Source organism: Eretmochelys imbricata, chromosome 10 (genome assembly GCF_965152235.1).
Source record: "Eretmochelys imbricata isolate rEreImb1 chromosome 10, rEreImb1.hap1, whole genome shotgun sequence".
In the NCBI taxonomy this organism is placed as follows: domain Eukaryota; kingdom Metazoa; phylum Chordata; order Testudines; family Cheloniidae; genus Eretmochelys; species Eretmochelys imbricata.
The window spans coordinates 10,643,669-10,664,455 of NC_135581.1; the positions used below are offsets into that span (position 1 = coordinate 10,643,669).

Sequence of the window (20,787 nt, forward strand, 5' to 3'; positions counted from 1 at the left end):
ATTCTGGAAATATAAAGGGACCTTAAAGGGTGTGTAACTTTAAAGTATGCTTACTTTAAGTCCACTTTACACTGACAAAGCAGTGGATGGGCCTTAGTGTAAATGAGAAGCAGTTCCAATAATTGGTCTTTGAGCCAATGGTTTTCTTAAATGATGTTACCGTGAAAAAATAAGTGTCAACTTTTCTTTGGGGTGGCAATAAGAAGTTTCAGCATGGAATAACCACCTATGCTCTCTCCAGTTCGTGCACTGAGGGTATGTCTACACCACAATTAGACAGCTGTGGCTGGCCCATGCAAGGTGGCTCAGGCTCATGGGGCTTGGGCTAAGGGGCTATTTAAATACAGTGTAAATGTTTGGGCTTGGACTGGAGCCTGGGCTCTAGAAATCTGTGAGGTGGGAGGGTCCCAGAGTGTGGGCTGCAGCCTAAGCCCAAATCTACACCATAATTAAATAGCCCCCTAGCCCAAGCCCTGCAAGCCCAAGTCAGCTGGCATCGGCCAGCCACGTGTTTTTAATTGCAGTGCAGACATGCCCTGAATGTTTCATCAGCCTGCATAAAGTGTAATGTTGTCATTACTGGGAAATATTGTAGCTGATTGACTAGTTGATTGATTTAGGTAGAGGGGTGCAAACCCCTTCTCTGGACACTCTTAATAGGATATAAAGTGATTTGTATTGATTTAGGAATATAAAGCACTCAAACCAATTTAAAAGCATCCACACAAAGGGTCAAAACAATCTAATCAGATCAGTTTCTAAACTGATTCAGTTAAATTGATACATCTTGTGTGTATATAAGGCCTTATTTAAAATTGGAGGGCTGCTGCTCAGAAAACTTTTGCCCAGAGGCAAGTAGTTCAGTCCCCATAAGGGAGGCATTACACATTTTCATAGTTGTTTTTTTTTAAACAGTGTACAAAACCTTTATTCACCAATAAGTTAAAGTTCTGTCATAAACAGATGTTTAGTCTTTTGTATGCTGTTTAAGAGTATAAAGCTTTCAGTAAAAGCTTCATTTATTCCTCAGACTCTGATCCTTCCTCATCTTGACTGATTTGGAAGCCGCGCAGCTCCTGTCTCCTTATCAGATGCGACCACACAAAGCCAGTCATGAAGACTGTTCTTCTTGAGATATTTCTTTGTGAGGTATTTCAGATATCTTTTAGAGAACTGCTTCTCAGATATGACTGTGATCTTGTTCTTAAAACGTTCAATGTGAACTATGTTCCCCAGGTTTCCAGTTTTTCCATTGACCTTAACCTTCTCCTTTAGGAATTGTTTAAAATTTCCAGAATCAAATATTCGATCTTCTACGTGATGGGTGAGGTTAAGGCTAAACTTCCAAGTTGATTTTTAGAGGGCTAGGTGCACATCTGACACCTTCTCTAGCCTCTGACTGCACCCCCTGAGGTCTCAGATTTCATGCCTTCACTTCTCTCAAGATGGAATCCTGTGATTCTCCCACTCTTAGACCAGTACCTGGGTATCCACTGCACTTATCCCAATAGGTCTGACTAGGTTTGATACCTGCAGTTCTTCCTGTCAGGAGCTTGTGACCAGTGGTTAACACAGGGATGCCAAACAGCCTTCTTAGATCAAAGTACTGTTTAACCTTAACAGTTGGAAGCAGCATAAGATACAAGAAATAGGATTTTTAAAATAAACAGCCAGCCTGTATGCATATCTATCTTACCTAAAGCTCTCCCACCCTTTGATGGAAGGCCTAAGAAAGCTTTGCTTCTTCAGACACTCGAACAGGTATCTGCTTGTGTCAATCTGTTCCCTGCAAACAGCTCCCAAAGAAATGCCTGACCTCTGGAAAGAGACTTTTTAGCTGCCTGTAGCTCTTTTGATCTGTTTGTTCCCAGCATTGGCAAAACAAGCTTTGTAACTTGACTGGGGTCAGTGAGTACATTCCTCACAGGTAAAGAGTTCAGGCATTGTCTCTTAGCCCCAGTGAAGTGTTTACCAGGAGATGTTTCATCTGGAACAACGTACTGTTTCTGCTTCCAGTTTGTTTCCCCAACAAGCTGCTATTAAACTAAAACGACATATATACACTAAATATTCCAATAACTGAATATAGCCGTACAATAATTACCCCAATTAGCAGGCCATATTGTCATAACTCATCACAGAGCTGCTCCACATCCTTTACCACACTAATTCCAACTGACTTTCAAAAGAGCCTGTAACACTAGCTTTCATGTTTACAAAGTGCATAAATGGACTGCAGTAAAATATTAGTCAAGATGGTCAGGGACACAACCTCATGCTCCAGGGGTCCCTAAAACTCCATCTGCCAGAAGGTGGGACAGGATGACAGGGGAAGGAACACTTGAAATTGCCTGGTTCCGTTCATTCTCTCTGAAACATCTGGCACTGGCCACTGTCAGAGACACTGGGCTAGACGGACCATTGTTCTGACCCAATATGGCTGATCTTATGCTCTTATAAAAGTATGACTCTCCAGATAAAAAGTCAAAACTCAAAAGCCTTTTTTCCCTACTAAGAATTCTTAGTGCTCAGCAGCCATCCTGGAACCTAAAAATATCTCTCACCATAAGCTGCCAGCTACTGGATCCTTTAGAAATTCTCATTCTCCAAAAAACCCAGTAATTCTCTATTAAATTTAACAAAGAGGCAGGGACAAAAAAAAATTTAACACTCCAGCTGACCACACAAAGCTTTAAATAAACGCATGAGTGTATTGATAGACATTGGCATTTTAAATGTCTTAGGTAAGGGATAAACTAGTAAACCTTGAGATAATGCTTAGCTAATCACAGTGCAACAACCTTGCCACGAGTGGATGAACTGCTAATTAGACCAAAGGAAATAAAACTGCCAGTTGGATAAAAGAATAAGGAGAAATAATCAGTGATTACAGTTTTATTGTCAAGGAAAATAGCATCAAGCAGAGCTCAATATAAAATGCAGCCTTATAAGTAAATACCAGCATTCATTAAATTAGTGCATTCAAGTAAATACAATCCAGGGACAAACATTCACTTCTCTAAAGCACACCAGGAAAATGAATGGGAGGAGGAGAAAGCAGCCATTCTCCATTACCACTGCCCGCTGCTGTACAACCACCATTAAGATCACATGAATTATTTTGTTGAATTACTTAGGAATTTCAAAGCCAGTCTTGAAATAGCCATTTATCTCAAACTTGGGATGAGCTACTTCATGACTACTTCATTTTCTTTCAACCTTAATTAGTCTGTTTAAAATGTAAGCTGTTATCAAATGTAATTAGTCAGATTTCACATCTTTAATTGTTTGAACTTCACATCAACTTACATTCTGCTGCTTGGAATAATCTTGTGGCCATCTCTAAACCAAGTCACTTGTGGTTTGGGATAGCTGATGATGTGCAGGAAGGCTAGAACTGCAGCTTGTCCTTGCGACACTGTTTTTCTCTGGTCTGTGTCCATGAAATTTCCCATATCTGAAGAGAAAAGTTATATTCAAAGTTTTGGAAGTTTCTTCTCCCCTTTCTTTTCTTTTAAAAGGCATCAGAGAAAAAGTTATATTTTACGGCATTGCCATAATTAAGTAAAAAGATCTGACAATAGTGTTGATTAATGCAGATTTCAGGTGTGTGGTGAGGCACAAGGCAAAACACAGTAACTCCAGAGCACACAAGTGCATCACTCAGCACTGCTACACGATTTAACGTGTCCTATTGCAATAACTGACTTTTTTTTTAAACCAGAAAGTGTCATTTTTAATGTACAAATAATTTTGGAATATATTCTTACATTGGATAAAATAGTTCGTAATGTAAATACAAAAGTAGTGTAAATGTTTTATGAAGTCTTTAGCACAGTTTTCTTGTTCCCAAGTCTTTCTGATCATGTTACTCCTTCAGTCTATTATTACACCCACAGGCATAACTGTATCATGGTCTAGTCGCACCAATAGCCAATCAGATTCACGCTGATGGACCATTGTGTGCCCACTTGATAAAACTGTAGGATCAAGGCCATGGTTATCTGCAATATTTTCATTAGCTGTTGGTTCTTCTGGCCTCCTTCCATGACCCAAACACCCAATCTATGTATTTGACATTTTTTTTTAAATGCAGACTTCTACTATGGGTCCTCCCACAAGTGCACTCATGTAGTTTATATTTTTATGGGCAAGGACGGGGAGTTGGAAGTCCATTAAAAACACTCTGCATTTTTTCTTCCTGCTTTTGTTTGGTCTTTTGAGCTTTGTCTTTGAGCTGCAGGTTTCTACTCTTCTGCCATCTAAAAATCTGTATACATTTTATTTTTCTATAAATTACGAATTAGTGTACAGAAATAACTGTTTTGGTTTCCCCACTGAATTCCCATCTCCCAAAGGCCAAGGGGTCAGTATTCAAGTTCTCTGGAGCAGAAAGGGATGCAGGGACGGCAGAAGAACATGAACCTGCAGCCCGTCTAAGAAAGGAAATAAGAGACTAAAACCCTTTTAAAAATGCTATGTTTTTTCTTCCTGCTTTTGTTTTGTCTTTAATCATCTTTGTGATTTGCAAGTTACTTATTCAGACATAATCAGCACTGTTGCTCCATATTTTTGTTTATAACTAATCAGATCACCTACTTGAAAAGAAGTTTTGAACCATGTAGATAGTTCTAATTAATCTCACTGTCATGTGACTGGTCTAGCCTTCAGAATTCAGGAATTTTTAAGCCCAAAAAGAACTGGTCAGCATTTTTTTTATAAACATCTTTTTTCATTCATTTATATCTCAACTAATTTTTCTGAGCATGAATTGAAAAAAAATTGGAGGACTTTTATACTGTGAAAGTGACAACAGTAAAACACTACAAAGTTTGAGGTACTTCCTTGCATGCACATTGCTTAAAACTATTTAGATTTGAAAATTAAAGTTTTGCAAATGTTAAGTCATAAGATAGCAGCAGTCACTACTAGGTACAGAAATCCAGTCCCTTGGTATTTAACACATTTTTTAAAAACTTCTATGATATTTTAAAAGTTATTTTAATCTGTAGGAACAGATCTTAACATTGGGTGCTGAGTTTCCAGATTTGTGTTGATTTACAGTAATTCAGACTCTTGTTACCAAAATTGGCTTTTTGGTATTTAATAGCATTAAATATAATGGTGACAGATTAATATTTACAATAGAATTCAGTTTTAATGACTGTATTTTACAGAGATAATTCAACAATGGACCAAAGTGATTTTTCAAAGGCTATTTTATACCATAGCTGACATATTTGTCCCTCATGTATACTAATCAGGGGACAGTCAGTTGTGAAGACCAAATAAGAAATAATTTCTGTAATTTTTATTGTTTGTTTTCAAAGGAAGGAAAGAATTTCACACCTTTCTTGGGTACCATTTGATTATAGGTGTAGAACATCACATCTTGCGGGATTGCTAATAGAGACAATACTAAACAGACTGAAATGAGCAGGACTCATTCTGTCCTTCTGAGATGGAAGTTGTGCTTCTAAGGATATGTCTGATTTGGGAATTCACTGTTTTTTGTGAAATTGCATTTATTGACTATTTGGGTATAACCATCAGAATAGAGACGCTCAAATTTATCCTTATACCACATTTCCAGTTGTGCTATTATCCTTCATGCTTTATCTCCTCCACTCCTGTTTTCTCTTTTTTTTTTAATTGGAAAACAATTGTATAGTACTTTTATGTTCTGCAAAATCACTATGCCGCTGCAGCACACTCTTGGGAAATCCCAATTCCAGGCTCAGTCTATGAGTCATAATCTCAGTTTTGCTATTGACTTGCTGTGTGACATTGGGCAAGTCACTTAAACCCTCTGTGTCAATCTCTATATCTGTAAAACTGAGATAATACGAATGCTTATTAGAGACTGATGTTTTAAGGGATAAATTACTTGAACTTGGTAAAAGAGTGTATGACTGCAATGTATTATTCTCATTACAACTTTTCGTTTTAAAGTACAGTCTACTCACTTACTTGAAAATGGTTATGACTAAAAGAATTCAACTCATCTACTTAATCTTACTTCCATTTATCAACCATTATCTATTTTATTATTGCTGATCTTCCAGTTATGTACCCTAAGGAACAGTATCCTATGCATCAGACAGCTAACATGTAGTGTTACAAACAAATGGTACTTTACTTATAGATTTTGAAATATTTACTTCAAAAGAATGCTATTGTTTTGGTAAAACGAGGAGGATTGGAAGTAAGAAGCTGAATTTAAGTCCAAAGCGGGCATATGGTCAAACATACTTTTTAAAGAGTAATGAATTGATCACAGTCTAATTCTTTAAAAATACTTTCAAACAAGTTATTTGATTTATATTTTCTAGATGTTAATGGCAGTAGGGCCACTGTCTCTCAAAAGAGTAGTTGGGGCTAGAAATTTGTCTGACATCCTTTCCCCCACAAACAGCAGCCAATGCAAATCCTCCATCTTCTGATGTTGCCGGCCCTATACTAAATCCAGGGGCAGGTAGCACTCTACTGGGCTTAGCATGTTAGCTAGGGAATTATATAGGGTTCCTTCTTTTCCTGCAAGGCCCTGACAGTACCACAGAACTTTTATGGATTCTTAGGAGGCCTTTCTCAGTACTCCTGTGAGAAGAGTGTGTTTAAACTAAAACTATATTGAGACACATCTTTCCTCCCTATTTCCCTCCAGGAGCAAGGCATTGCAAGTAGGAGCCATTGCTAAAATTGGAGGACACAGAAAGCAAGAACAATCAATCAGTGCTTGCCTGCCCTTTATATCAGCTACATGACAAATCAGCTCCAAAGCTCCTTTTTGTGTGTTTTGATTCATTGGAGAAGACAATCTGTCCCTCTCAGAGAGTAGTACCTTTGCTGGCCATAATCACCAAGGTATCACCATGTCTCAAAATCCTTATGGATTTCCAGTAAATTCTTGTTCCTTGCTTGGTGATCGAAGTTTCTTTCTTTACTTCCAACACACTAAAAGCTCAGCTATAAGTGACTTTAAACTGTCAACTCCCTCCATTATTGTTTGTGCCATTTTAGGTGTTTTTTCTGCGGGGGGCTCATTTCTCCATAGTTTAGCCCCAAAATATTGTCTCCCCTTTTAAACCACTTTTTGAGATCTCTCTTTTTCCTTTCCCAGAAGGCCCTGGCCTTACCTGGCCTGATTATGTCTACTGCAGTTGTGTGTGAAGGGGAAGTCAGCCCTGCTTACTGGCTGTGCAAAAAGACCCATGAGATTTGGAAGGTAAGCCATAGCAAGCCTCTAATCCAGTCTCAGTTTGAGTGATTCAGTACTTGCTGCACACATTTCACACTGCTCCAGTTCGAATTTTCCTACCAGATGGCAACCACTGTCACTATGAAAATTCTTGCAATATAACAATTTTTAAACATATGACTTATCTCAAGACATACCTGTAATGAATTGACAAACATTATTGCTATATTATTCTTCCTGCACATAAGAACTTAATTGGCTTGTTAATAAGTTACAAGATAACACATACATGCCACTTGAACTTCAGATTTCCTTTGCAAGAGCGCCCCCATCCTGTTCCGCACCACACATTGATAAAACCCAGCATGAGATCTCTGTAAGGTTGGGATAATGTATCTGCGAGACACAAAGAGAAAGGCAGCGTTATAACATATCCTCTGTTATGGATGAAAATGTTACTATCTATTTCCAAAAATAGGTTATGCCTTAAGAAGAGTGTCCTATCCACTCTTAAATTGTGTGTTGAGTTTCTACATCTTACTCTAACATCTTACACTGCCTCATGCATATCTTGCACCTCTTTCCCATGAACAAAAATGCATAAATGACTTGCACTCTCAAATTATCAATGATCCCCTGATACATCCTGTACTAGATCCAAGAACAAAACATTTGAATTGTATGGCAAACTTACAGTCTTAAGATCCATTTATGATAAGACTAACTAGACTCAACATTTTGCCTAGTAGTATTGATTTGAATTTTTCCCTCAACTCAATTTACCTTCATCCATAAGGCAAGAAAAGTCTAATACTTTTGCCAGAGGTGCTATAACAAAACAGAAATCTAAATAATGGCATTGGCAAAGCTTTCCAACAACATTAAAATTCAGGTATGGAAAAATCTTTTACTATACTGTGCGACCAACTTAACTCATAAGAGTACTGAACAGACAAGGTGCATTATATATTGTATTTGTTCTGCCCCTCAGCACACTTTAAAAGTCACTTAGTCTACTAATTGTTCATCTTCTTCGTTCAACTATATCCGACTAGTCAACCTGAAAATCAACTGATAGGCACAATTGTAATATGAATAAAACATCTGAGTAATATAGATAATCCTACATTAAACAAATATTAATCAAAGTACATATACCCTCAGGTCACCTTCTGGAGATCTTATGGCAGGATTAATGAAACCCTTTATGAAAAAATAAGGAAAAATAATACTGCTGACTTTTAATCTTTACAATTTTATGCCATTAGAGGAAAAGGTGTTCATGTTCTCTCTCTCTCTCTCTCTCTCACACTCACTCTCACACACACACACACACACACACACAAATAATCCATGAACAGAATCAGATGCAATGAAAATGAGGGAGGTAGGGAAAGTCATTTTTAAAAATAAATATAGAACTGAGTCACCAGCTATGATTCCTGTATTATAATTACCACTAAATACACATTTGTATCTAGGTAAGGTAGACTACAATCAATAAATTAAAATCAACAAGTGTCAGCGATCAAATATGACTAATGTTTTTCTTTTTTGCTAAGAAGAAGACTAAAGCTGAACACCATAAACCACAAAAAAAAAAAAAGAGTGACTTAACTGGACATTGACAAGTCATTTTTAGTTTTAGTTTTTCTTTATAGTTTATAGCTCTTACAAGCTAAAATTTATTTATTTTACTTTTTCTAAAATATTTTGTTATTTTCTGTTTGGCCACTAGATTTTTCCCCCCTTGTGTTTTAAATGGAGCCAAAATTAAAACACTCGTTTTTCCTGTGTTCATCTGCAGCAAGCCAGGACTGCAGAGCTAGATTTCCTGCCAGTAGACCAGATCGAGTGGATCAGAAGTGTGCTGCTTTGATGTCCTTTTCTCAGACTTATTTGTGTATCAGAATGAAAACCCTTTAAACCCCTTTAAAGGTTGCAAAGAAGAAACCATCTAAACCCACATAAGGGATGGCTTCTAACTCTGGATCTACTGTCTTCCCATGTGTCAAGTAGGGCAAGTGGAGACACACCTTCTGGCACAAACCTTTGCAGCATATGCTCTAAAATGATGCAGATATCGGCTTACACTTGAAGCAAGTATACCGCGGCAGGAAGTTGTTATACAACTTATAACCCAATGCAGTGGACTCAAGCCATTGGTCTTTTTCCTTTTCAACCCCATTCACCTACCAAATATCCAGAACAGGAATGGAACTCCTAAATGCAACTGTATGTACAAGAGAATTAGTTTCCCACACTTTGGGGAGGATCATTCTGTTACTCTCTAGTGGATTATTAGCACATTTTAAGAGTCTTAGAAACCTACTAAACTTTTTCTTTTAAAAAGGAGAAGATCTCTCAGTTCATCTAACATCCAATTTTCAAGCAGGTCCAAAATTTTAGCTCTAGGCTCTTCAATTTAAGTGTAAAGCCTATTTATTCATGTCTGAATACTGGTGACATAGTAGAATTTTTGGAAGCATTCTCGATCCATCCCTAACATCACACACTCAGCAGCTGACCTACCAGTGATCTGCTGCAAATCATCTATCCATCTCCCCACTGGCTGTCCCCTATTACGATGACCCATCACCATGCTTTCCATGGTAACTTCTCAAGTTATTTCCATTTCTACGCCTGATGTGACCAAAGTACATACGTTTGCATTTGTTGATTTCTGACAACAGAGTTCATTTCTCTATAATACTTCTAACAAGCATTTGTTTTCTTTTTTTGTCCAAAAGAGATGCAAGAGTCCTCACCAGCACCACATCTCAATGGCTTCGATTTTCTTCTTGACAGAAGCATTAGTTTCCCAGGAACTACATCAGTAAGTCACTATGGAAAAAAACTAAGCTTTTCATTAGTCAAACCCCCATACATTTCAAGATGCCATGGTTTTTCCACACTTTTGTAAGGGGGACAATGGCTGAGCAAGCTATCTATAGTCTTCAGATTTCTTTGGAGCAGCCTCCTTCATTGGATATGTATGATCCCACGTAATTAAATGCATTTACTGCCTCACACTCGACCATTAATTGTGATGTCCACCTGCATCCTGTGGTTATTGATCATGTCAATTTAAATGCATTTTGTTTATGCTACATTCAGGGAAAGTCCATATACCTCTCTTTCCCATTTCCCAATACAGGTTCTGGTCAGTAGCTCCAAAGGTGGATGCTGCTATTTCAACAATGGAACCTATACCATCAAGTCCTCATGAAGGGATGGAAGGATGGTATTGTGATTTAGGCAGGTTTTCATTTTCAGAAGCATCCACAGTCTTAAAATGGCAAATTGTCCCCTTGAATTCAGATACCATCAGTTTCTGGTAACGGTTAAATTTGACATCACAATTATACCATAACTATTGTTTTAGTTATTTCATTACACCCATAAATATGTATTTGCTACCCCATTTTCCCCACCCCAGTCTGCTTTGGGACTGTAAACTCTTTGAAGCAGTGACTGCCATTTATTATATGTTTATACAGTGCCTGGCTGGGGCTTTTAGATGCTATCACAATATAAGTGTTAGATAACAAAATAATAATAAATGCTCCCATATGCTGCAAAGGAAGAAAAAAGAAAAAGACAAGTCCCTACCCAAAATTCTTACAGTCAGGATGATGGATCAGACAAGTGAAGCTGTAACATACATTGGGAAGGAGAGATTAAGAAGGAGATGATTATAGAGCCGATTCCACAGTCTTTGGGTTAGATATATGTACATAATGTGGGTTCAACATATTTTTGTTAGTTTCTGTTCTGAGTGTAAACTTGGGTCTTTTTTTATAGATAATGCTTCAATAATATGCTTTTAAAAGCGATCTGAATGAGGCAAAAGGTTCCAAAATATTTTGGAACAGTGATTCATGAGCAAATGGCAGCATGAAAGAAGGCAAAAAGCCTTTTATGGAAGCAGATGAAACGGGAGTCAAGGTTGGTATAACTGGGTGATTGGCTGCATGTCAGGAGGTTAAGTGGAAGAATGCTAAACAGACAGGGAAAAAGATCTAGACAGGAACTTTATGATGTAGAACCTAAAAAGCAAGGACAAGATTTTTGAACTTCATTCGCAGTGCCATGGGGAGCCAGTGATGTGACTCTTGATCACAGAGACTAGTGCTTATGCCTGCCAACTTTTATTGCTCAGATCTTGGTTTACAAAAAGGACTAACCAGATTCCCTATGAAAGGCATCTGCTATTCAGGACTGGAAAGACTCTTAATCTCAAGAATATTTTCCTTCTCCAACCTTCTGCCAGAAACATCATAACAGAACTTATTCAGTCTCAGACAAAGGGAATATGAATTCAAGTTTTATTATCATCAGTTCCAGACCTCAGTGGTAACAGATGTTGGAGAGAAGTCATTCTTCCTATACTTCCCTAAGTACTCCTGAATATCTGTGGATCCATGAATCCAAGCCAGTCCCTGGAGGCAATCTCCAAATTTAGCAGTGGTCATTTGCTCAGAGCCATTTTCCTTATTGCCATGTCAAGACCTCATTACAGAATACCCTCTCAAAGAGAGCTGAAATATGGACAGTAATGTCCCTCAACTGGAATATTGTGTCTAGTTCTGGGCACCACATTTCAAGAAAGATGTGGACAAATTGGTAAAAGTCCAGAAAAGAGTAATAAAAATGACTAGAAGTCTAGAAAACATGACCTATGAGGGAAGATTGAAAAAAATGGGTTTGCTTAGTCTGGAGAAGAGAAGACTGCGAGGGGATGTGAGAACAGTTTTCAAGTACCTAGAAGGTGGTTACAAGGAGGAGGGAGAAAAAAATATTCTCCTTAACCTCTGAGGAGAGTAAAAGAAGCAATGGGCTTAAATTGCAGCAAGGGCAGTTTACATTGGACATTAGAAAAAACTTTCTAACTGTCAAGGTTGTTAAACACTCAAATAAATTGCTTAGGGGGGTTGTGGAATCTCCATCACTGGAGATTTTAAAGAGCAGGTTAGAGAAACACCTGTCAGGGATGGCTAAATAATACTTAGTCCTGCCATGAGTACACCGCACTTAACTATATGACCTCTTGAGGTCTCCTCCAGCCCTACAATTCAATGATTCTATTAAATCAGAAGTTTTCAAGCAGATGTTGCACTCTGACTCCTTAGCTGTCCAGTCTTGACAATTTGCAGTCTCAATGGTCTTGGTTTTAGTGGGTTTGAGCCCATGAAAGCTTATGCCCAAATAAATTTGTTAGTTTCTAAGGTGCCACAAGTACTCCTCGTTCTTTTTGCAGATACAGACTAACATGGCTACCACTCTGAAAAATGGACTTGGAGGAAGTCTAAAAACATGTTCCAACCTGAGCCATTCACCTACATTTTCTGAGGCTTGGTGTAGGTAAAGAACACTACCAACACAAAATATGCCATTTGTTTGATCTCTGGCATCAAGAAGCTAGTGGCATTACCAGTAAATCCAAAATATTCATATCCATACACATGCAAATGCCATACCACTGTCTAGATAACTTGACATTTCTGAGAACAGCAAGTATATTATGGCCAGTCAGAAAAAAAAATGCTCAAGCATCGACTAAACTCCATTTTAATCTCTAATTGACACCCTTAATCAGTCAAACATGATGGAGCAACTGAAATCAAGGTGATTTCAATCAGTTTGAAGTTTGTCTAATTTGAAAATGATTGCAAATTTATCGGGAACTAAATTATAAACACTGTTTTCAAATGCCACTACTGCTAGGGAATCGTATTTGAATTTTCCCAAACTGCTAAAGGAAATAAATATTAAATTGAAAATTAAGTCCCTGATTGTGCAAACACTTAAACAGGAACGTAACTTCATTCACGTGACTAGTCTGATTGATTTACATGGGATTATTCATGGTCTTAAAATATGAACATATGTGATTGCAGAATTATGAGGCTAAAATGGCATCTTTATTAAAAACGTCCCTCTTAGAGGTATAAAATCTTTGTAATTTCAAAACAAAATTGCTTCAGCATTAACAATGAAAAGTTATTTAGATGTCCAATACATTAATGAAGTTATAATGAATTTTTTTAAACACACACACACACAAACAAAATAGACCATTTTTTACGGCTGTCAATAAATTGCAGTTAACTCACATGATTATATCAAAAAAATTAATCACAATTAATCACACTGTTAAACAATAGAATACCAATTGAAATTTATTAAATATTTTGGAAGTTTTTCTACATTTTCAAATATGTGGAGTTCTATTAAAACACAGAATACAAAGTGTACAGTGTTCACTTTATATTATTATTTTGATTACAAATATTTTCACTGTAAAAATGATAAACAAAAGAAATAATATTTTTCAATTCACCGCAGACCAGTACTGTAGTGCAATCTTTTTATTATGAAAGTGTAACTTACAAATGTTGATTGTTTGTTACATAATGGCACTCAAAAACAAAGCAATGTAAAACTTTAGTACCTACAAGTCCACTCACTCCTACTTCTCGTTCAGCAAATCGCTAAGAAAAACATGTTCATTTACATATACAGGAGATAATGCTGCTCGCTTCTTGTTTACAGTGTCACCTGAAAGAGAGAACAGGCGTTCGCATGGCACTTTTGGTGCCAGCATTGCAAGGTTTTTATGTGCCAGACATGCTAAACATTCGTATGCCCCTTCATGCTTTGGCCACCATTCCAGAAGACATGCTTCCATGCTTGTTAAAAAAATAATGCGTTAATTAAATTTGTGACTGAACTACTTGCGCGTGAATTGTATGTCTCCTGTTCTGTTCTACCCCATTCTGCCATCTATTTCATGTTACAGCAGTCTCAGATGATGACCCAGCACATGTTCATTTTAAGAACACTTTCACAGCAGATTTACAAAACACAAGAAGCTATCAGTGTGAGATTTCTAAAAATAGCTACAGCACTCCACCCAAGGTTTAAGAATCTGAACTGCCATCCAAAATCTGAGAGGGACGAGGCATGGAGCATCCTTTCAGAAGTCTTAAAAGAGCAACACTCTGATGTGGAAACTACAGAACCCGAACCACCAAACAAGAAAATCAACCTTCTGCTGGTGACATCTGACGCAGATGATGAAAATGAACATGCGTTGGTCCACTCTGCTTTGGATTGTTATCGAGCAGAACCCGTCATCAGCATGGACGCATGTTGCCTGGAACAGTGGTTGAAGCATGAAGGAACATGAATCTTTAGCGCATCTGAGATGTAAATATCTTGCGACGCTGGCTACAGCAGTGCCATGAGAATGCCTGTTCTCACTTTCAGGTGACATTGAAAACAAGAAGCGGGCAGAAAATTGTAACCAAACTTGTTTGTCTGAGTGATTGACTGAAGTAGGACTGAGTGGACTTATAGGCTCTAAAGTTTTACATTGCTTTATTTTTGAATGCAGATATTTTTCTGTACATAATTCAACATTTGTAAGTTCAACTTTCATGATAGAGATTGCACTACAGTACTTGCATTAGGTGAATTGAAAAATACTATTTCTTTTGTTTTTACAGTGCAAATATTTGTAATCAAAAATAAACTTTGTATTCTGTGTTATAACTGAAATCAATATATTTGAAAAAGTAGAAAACATCCAAAAAATTTTAAATAAATGGTATTCTATTAAAAGTACGATTAATCTCAATTTTTTTAATCGCTTGACAGCCCTACAAGGCACCTAAAGTTAGGGTCTTTAGTCCAAAATTTAGGCACTTGAGAGTGGGTTTTTGAAAAGCTCTCAAGTGACATAGGAGCACAAGTGCCATTGACTTCAAACTGAAAATGCTGATAGAGGTTTAGCCAGGTTGAATCTCTTCAGCTTTCTTGACTTTTAGAAGTTCAATATACCAGAAGGTCATGTAGGATGAAAATATAGCATGGGATAATTGCTTATCAATTTTGGATTTGAGTTTATGTGGTTCTCACAGAAAGGATATTAATAAAGCCCCAGACTTGTCTTTTTTAGAAGATATAAGCATTTTATGTATGAAATTTAGCAGAAAATACCACCCTATAAAATCTGAAATTTTACAATTCTAAAACTAGGAAACTAAAGAAACAATTACAAAACATCTACTTCAGTGATTTAAGACCATGAGATAGGAAGAACACAGAGAATCATCAAAATATAAATAAAAATGATTACATATTTTTAAAAAATATTGTAATCCAAAAAACTGATATTTTTTTAAATCATGATTATCCATTCAGCTGTTGAAAAAAAGCCATTTTATGTTATGTTCTCCACTTTTAACAAAGCTTCAGCATTTTCTGCTAGAGACAGAAACATAATACTTTCAAAATTCATAAGCAGAAAGTTGATCCAAATATAACTTCATCCCAAAAATGAAGAGCATTTTTACAGTGATCAAGAGATTATTTTGCTTTCATTTTGTATGCATTCTAAACCACAAGAGAAAAGGAATTTCCATTGTCTGGATGCCAGCAGGGCACTTAAAGTTTCTGCAAGTAATTTAGAAAGATGGACAGCCTATTTGTTTTGAATGAAACAGCCAAGTAGAGACTAGCTGCCTAGAAGATTTCTATTGCAAGATGGATAGTGGCATGTAGCAAAGAAACCTAAAGAGCTCCTGTTCCAGAACATAAGGGCTCACTCAGCCAGAGTGATTGTGAGATCTTGGGATTCAAGGACAAAACCTTGACCAAAGATCTATGCAGAACTGCAAGTTGAAGTTTAGTTCATTAGAAGACTTTTTCAAATTTCCTTTTTTTTTTTTTAAATGCAGAATGTAAGTTAAAAGACGGTGTGGCTGCAGGAGAAAGGCAGTGCTTGATTTGTAATGAAAGACATGCCGGAGCTCAAGCAAGTAGGTCCCAGGTCTCAAGCAATTTTTTACTTTCATAACTGACGTGGCATGCCCAGAGGTGCTGGGGATATAAACTACCAAGCCTAGAGGTACCAGGCTCAGCCCTGGCACACCCTGGCACAAATTAAGCACTGGAGAAAGGCTTTTTATAGCTGTGGCCATAAAGATGCCAATACAAGGCAAATTCAGAAAAAAAAAAACTCTTTTTTAAAATAAAGCTGTTGGAAAGACTAATGTCTATTCAAAATATGTTACCAGAGCCTTATCCATCTACCGATTTAGCCTCTTTTATATATAGTTTTTTTAAGTAAAATGTGGCCCACTAAAATTAAAAACACATCAAAACACCGAGATTGCCAGATAGAAAACTAGATCATGCTACTGCTCAAAAACCTTTATGATAAGCTAAATAACATTTGCTTCAACCTCCAAGATCACCAAATTTGGGACAAAGGCAGTGGATGAGATCCAAGGAGTCTTGTTCTAATTAAAAAAAAAGGGGAGGGGGAAAATGATGTCTGAAGTTCAGACATACTAGTTCAGACTTGATGCATGCTAACGTGTATTAACCAATATCCTTACTTCAGTCAGCCAGTAGTGATTTGTTTTTCATTGTGACATGTCTATCTCATGCCACAAAGTTATAAGGTTCATCTATAAATATGTAAGATGAACTAGTGTATGCAAAGTCACTACAAAAGCCATGCTCTGCATACTTAATTAGCCATGCTCTGCATACATAATTTCTAACCTGGAGAACGTAAGGTGTTCATTCAGGATCATTTGTGTTAAGACAATACTGTGCAAAGACTCTAATTACTCTGTATTTAAAGGTTTCAGGGTAACAGCCGTGTTAGTCTGTATTTGCAAAAAGAAAAGGAGTACTTGTGGCACCTTAGAGACTAACCAATTTATTTGAGCATAAGCTTTCATGAGCTACAGCTCACTTCATCATCATCCTTTTCTGTATTTAAAGTGGTTGAACCCTACCATGAACCTGAGTAAACATTTGGGAGCAGGGTGAATGTCCACCTGAAAGTACATGCCCTTCATATCAAGAGCTGCAAAGCACATGTCCTTTTCTAGGGCTGGTATGTGCCAGGGTGGATTTGATTTAAATCACTAGCCAGGAAGACTCGATTTAATCATGGATTTCTACATAAAAGTGCATTCTTGTCGGTAGTTATAACCTTAATACATATTCTTCACAACTCAGAGATAGATGTAGGTTTCATTTTTAGAAGGTACACTCTATACATTTTTAAGTGATTTATTATGAAAACTTTTCAGATTAGTTTTACAGCTAAATCAGAAAATGAATGATCATTTGGTTATTTCATTTACCAAAGGTCATTGAAGCAGATATTTATGAAGTCATTGGGAGATGAATATCTCCAATTCAACAGGTTAATCATTAATATTTGGAGGATTTTCTTGCCATGCTGTATTAGGAGGAGAATGTCACCAGACAGACATTTAAATAGTTTTATTTAACTAAAACAACAACGTTATGTATTCTGTATTTTTTCTTCAACAGCAAACACACAATATTTTAACAAAACAAGCATATGAATTTTTGAATTTAGTTAATCATTCACGTTTTTTAAAATCAGGTTTGTTTTTGTTAAAATTGCTTTTAACTAAAATAGTTACATGAAATATTTAAAAAAAACAAACAAATTAAATCTCTATGTCAGCCAGGTCAACACGAGAAACTTAAAATACTGGTTTCTGCAGCTAACACAGTCATCTTCACCTTCATTTTCCTGTTTGTTTTTGAACACTTTCCTGCTTTTTCAGGTCCCAAATGATTTCTCAGTTTGGAATGAATTAGTCCAAAAGAAAAAAATATTCTTTCGAAACCGGCAGAAGAAGCTACTGCTGTTAAAAGTGAGATTATCACTTCAACAGTCTCTGAATCCAAATGCTTATGTGACTTCCACCAGTTCACTGGTATGTCTTTCTTTAAAACATCATCAGCAAACATATATTTCTTGAATGGTTCTTATTCCCAAACTGGGTCTCTTTTATGGCCTGCTGCCATTATAGGTTTTCCCTTCTAGTAAGAGAATGGTATGGTAGATCTCAAATCAATGAAGGCTACACTCAGAAAGACCTCAAGGCTTCTGGAATATGTTGCTCAAACAAACAGTTTCACTTTTGTTTCTCCTGCCCGTTCCTCCCTTCTCACATTTATCTCTAGACTTCTTCTCCTTGTCCAGATCTATTCCTCCCCCAACAACCTGCTATTCATTTAACTTTTTGAAACTTTGCACTTTTAGAGAGAGGTAAGGGATTGACTCTATGTACACAAATTTGCAGAGGAACAATAGCCTTGAAGTCTGTTATTTCTCACCTCTATATGTTATTTATTTAAAATAATTTTTGCTGTTAACAAACATGTTATCGCTGGAGACCCAAATCCACAGTTTGAGAACTGCAAAACCTAAGCATCTCTGATGGTATCTTCTAGACTGAGCACTGAGTCCCATTGGGTAGATAAAAAGATTAACCTACATAATCTATACAGAAGCCCCTGGAACTCCATAAGATTGGGTCCCTAATCCATGAACTATTGAAACTCATTTACAAAACTTTTCTTAAACATTACATGAAATATTGTCTTATACTATCAAATTAGAATTCATAATCCCTGTTCCATGATGAGATATCTTTGAGCTATAATATATCTTAATTAAAACTATCTTCAGATAGGTTTTTTCCTGCAAAAAGCATTTTATCAAAAAAATTCAATTTAAATTTCAAAAATCCATTTTTTTAAAAAAAAAAAAATCATTGATTTTTATCCACCCTGGTATGTGCCCATGTCACCACAGGAAACTTGAGTTTCCAAATAAAATGGTTGAGATAGTGGAGAATAACAATGGGTATCAGGCCATGCTTCTTCTTGGGTACTAGGAAGTACATTGAGTAAAAGTCTTTCCCCTGGTACTATAGAGGTACCAGGGCTCTATTGCACCTCGTTCTAAGAGATTCTGCTTCTTGTTTGAGAATCTACTCAGAAGGATGGCCCCTGAAAGGGTGTTAGCAAAGGGTTTTGGAGGGGGCAATGTAAACTCAATCACATAGCCAGAATGGATGATATTTAATACCCACTTGTCCATGGTTATTACACTCCAAGTGTGGAAAAAGGGCACTAGACAATCCCCAAAGGATATATGGGGATTGGCAGGCAGTGGCATTACTGGTTTGCAGCTTTCAAGCTTAACGAGGATGTTTATCTCCTGAGATGAAACCAGAACCAGTTTTATCACATCCAGAGTTTAAATCCTGCAACCAAAATCTTTATGTCAAAACGTGCCCTTTCTTGCAATACATTCCAACATACGTACAGCACAAAAATCTTCCTGGGGGAGCACATGAATATGAAGACAGCAAATCTAGAGGTTTTTCATTCCTACAAGTTCAAAACCCTTTTGTGCTTATCTTGGGTTACAGAGAGCTATTAAAATTAATAAATTTTATTTAGACTTGCAAAATTAATATTTTGTAACAGTTATTGTAATTATCAATAGTTCAGATTTTACGAGCTTTTCAAGCACATATAGCTGTAGCAAATGTGCTTTAATTAGATATCAAAAACAAGAACAGTTAAGTGCTAAATAAAATAACCGTGCCTTACATCTTGGCCTGAAATTCATTAGACTAAATTGAATATAAAGATAAGAAACAAGGTACTGTGTATGTAATAGGTATGTGGTCTCACACACACACACAGTTACAGTCCACTGATCTGAGTTTGTTACAAGACCAGTACATGGTAAAATGATAATTGTTGTTTTAATTTATTACAGATGTGCGCAAATCTGAATACTGAATACCATGGCAATCTGAACTTTTTGTTTCAGTTCACATGTGTCAGACATATTGTTATTCAGATTTTCTTTTCCCATGAGCAGAAAATAAGAAGTTTCTCTCTCATCCAAGCATCTTTAATGTTCTTGAGTCCTACTCTCTGCCTTTCAATACCACCCCAGAGGTCCCAGGTCCTGCCCTCCCCTTACGCTCTTCCTTCTTACCCCTTCAGTGACAGTTAGTGGTTTCAGATCCTTCTACCAGCTTCCCTGCTACTGATACACTGCAGTCAACTTTGCTCCTGTCAATCAAAACAAGTGTCGCACTGACTCAGTGATGCTCATGCTTCCTGCTGTGATTAATCATCCTATTAGATATTTTCTTCTGAAAAAATATTAAAAATCTCCATTTTATAAGCTAAACACCACAGTCCATGGTGTGTGTACAGCACGTTTTGACATATCTGAATAGCTGGCATTCACAAAACTGTTCAACCATAAGTGGTCCCACAAAGTAGAATCCCTTAATGTTTAGCAGAAGTGCAATCAGAAGTAAAGTTGATGTGGAAATAGAGACTCTGAATGTCTCCATAAGCATTCCCTTCTTTGGGGTAGAAGGTATATTACTGGCATTTACTATATTGAAAGAGGATACAGGGAATTCTGTTAATTATTCCCCAAAAGTTATTACCCAAACCCACATATTCTATGCAGTACAGAACCACTGGTTTTGGGGAAAAGCAAGCTTCTTTTCTCCACAGTAGGATCCTGGTAAAAATTAAAGTGATAGAAAGAAACCCTTTCCTGGGCTTAATCAGAAGAAATGATAAGTCTATCTAAGTTTATACATAGTAAGGAAATTTAGATTTGTCTTTCTATGCTAGACAAGAATAGATCTGGATGAAGATGTTAACAGAGCTAGTCCTAAAAGAAGTAGATGAGACTTAAG

At 36.9% G+C, this 20,787-nt stretch overlaps 1 protein-coding gene and 1 pseudogene across 1 annotated transcript in view; both read right to left on the minus strand.

Annotated features, from left to right (window-relative positions):
• SDK1 (sidekick cell adhesion molecule 1) overlaps window positions 1-20,787 on the minus strand; it is a 638,385-nt gene that overhangs the window by 362,637 nt on the left and 254,961 nt on the right. Inside the window, exons 3-4 of the mRNA XM_077828174.1 lie at window positions 7,488-7,594; window positions 3,310-3,457 (exon numbers count right to left, since the gene is read on the minus strand). Of these exons, the coding sequence (XP_077684300.1) occupies window positions 3,310-3,457; window positions 7,488-7,594 (255 nt within the window). The remainder of the gene's footprint in view (window positions 1-3,309; window positions 3,458-7,487; window positions 7,595-20,787) is intronic.
• Window positions 1,020-1,356, minus strand: LOC144270860 (ribosomal protein eL22-like 1 pseudogene; annotated as a pseudogene).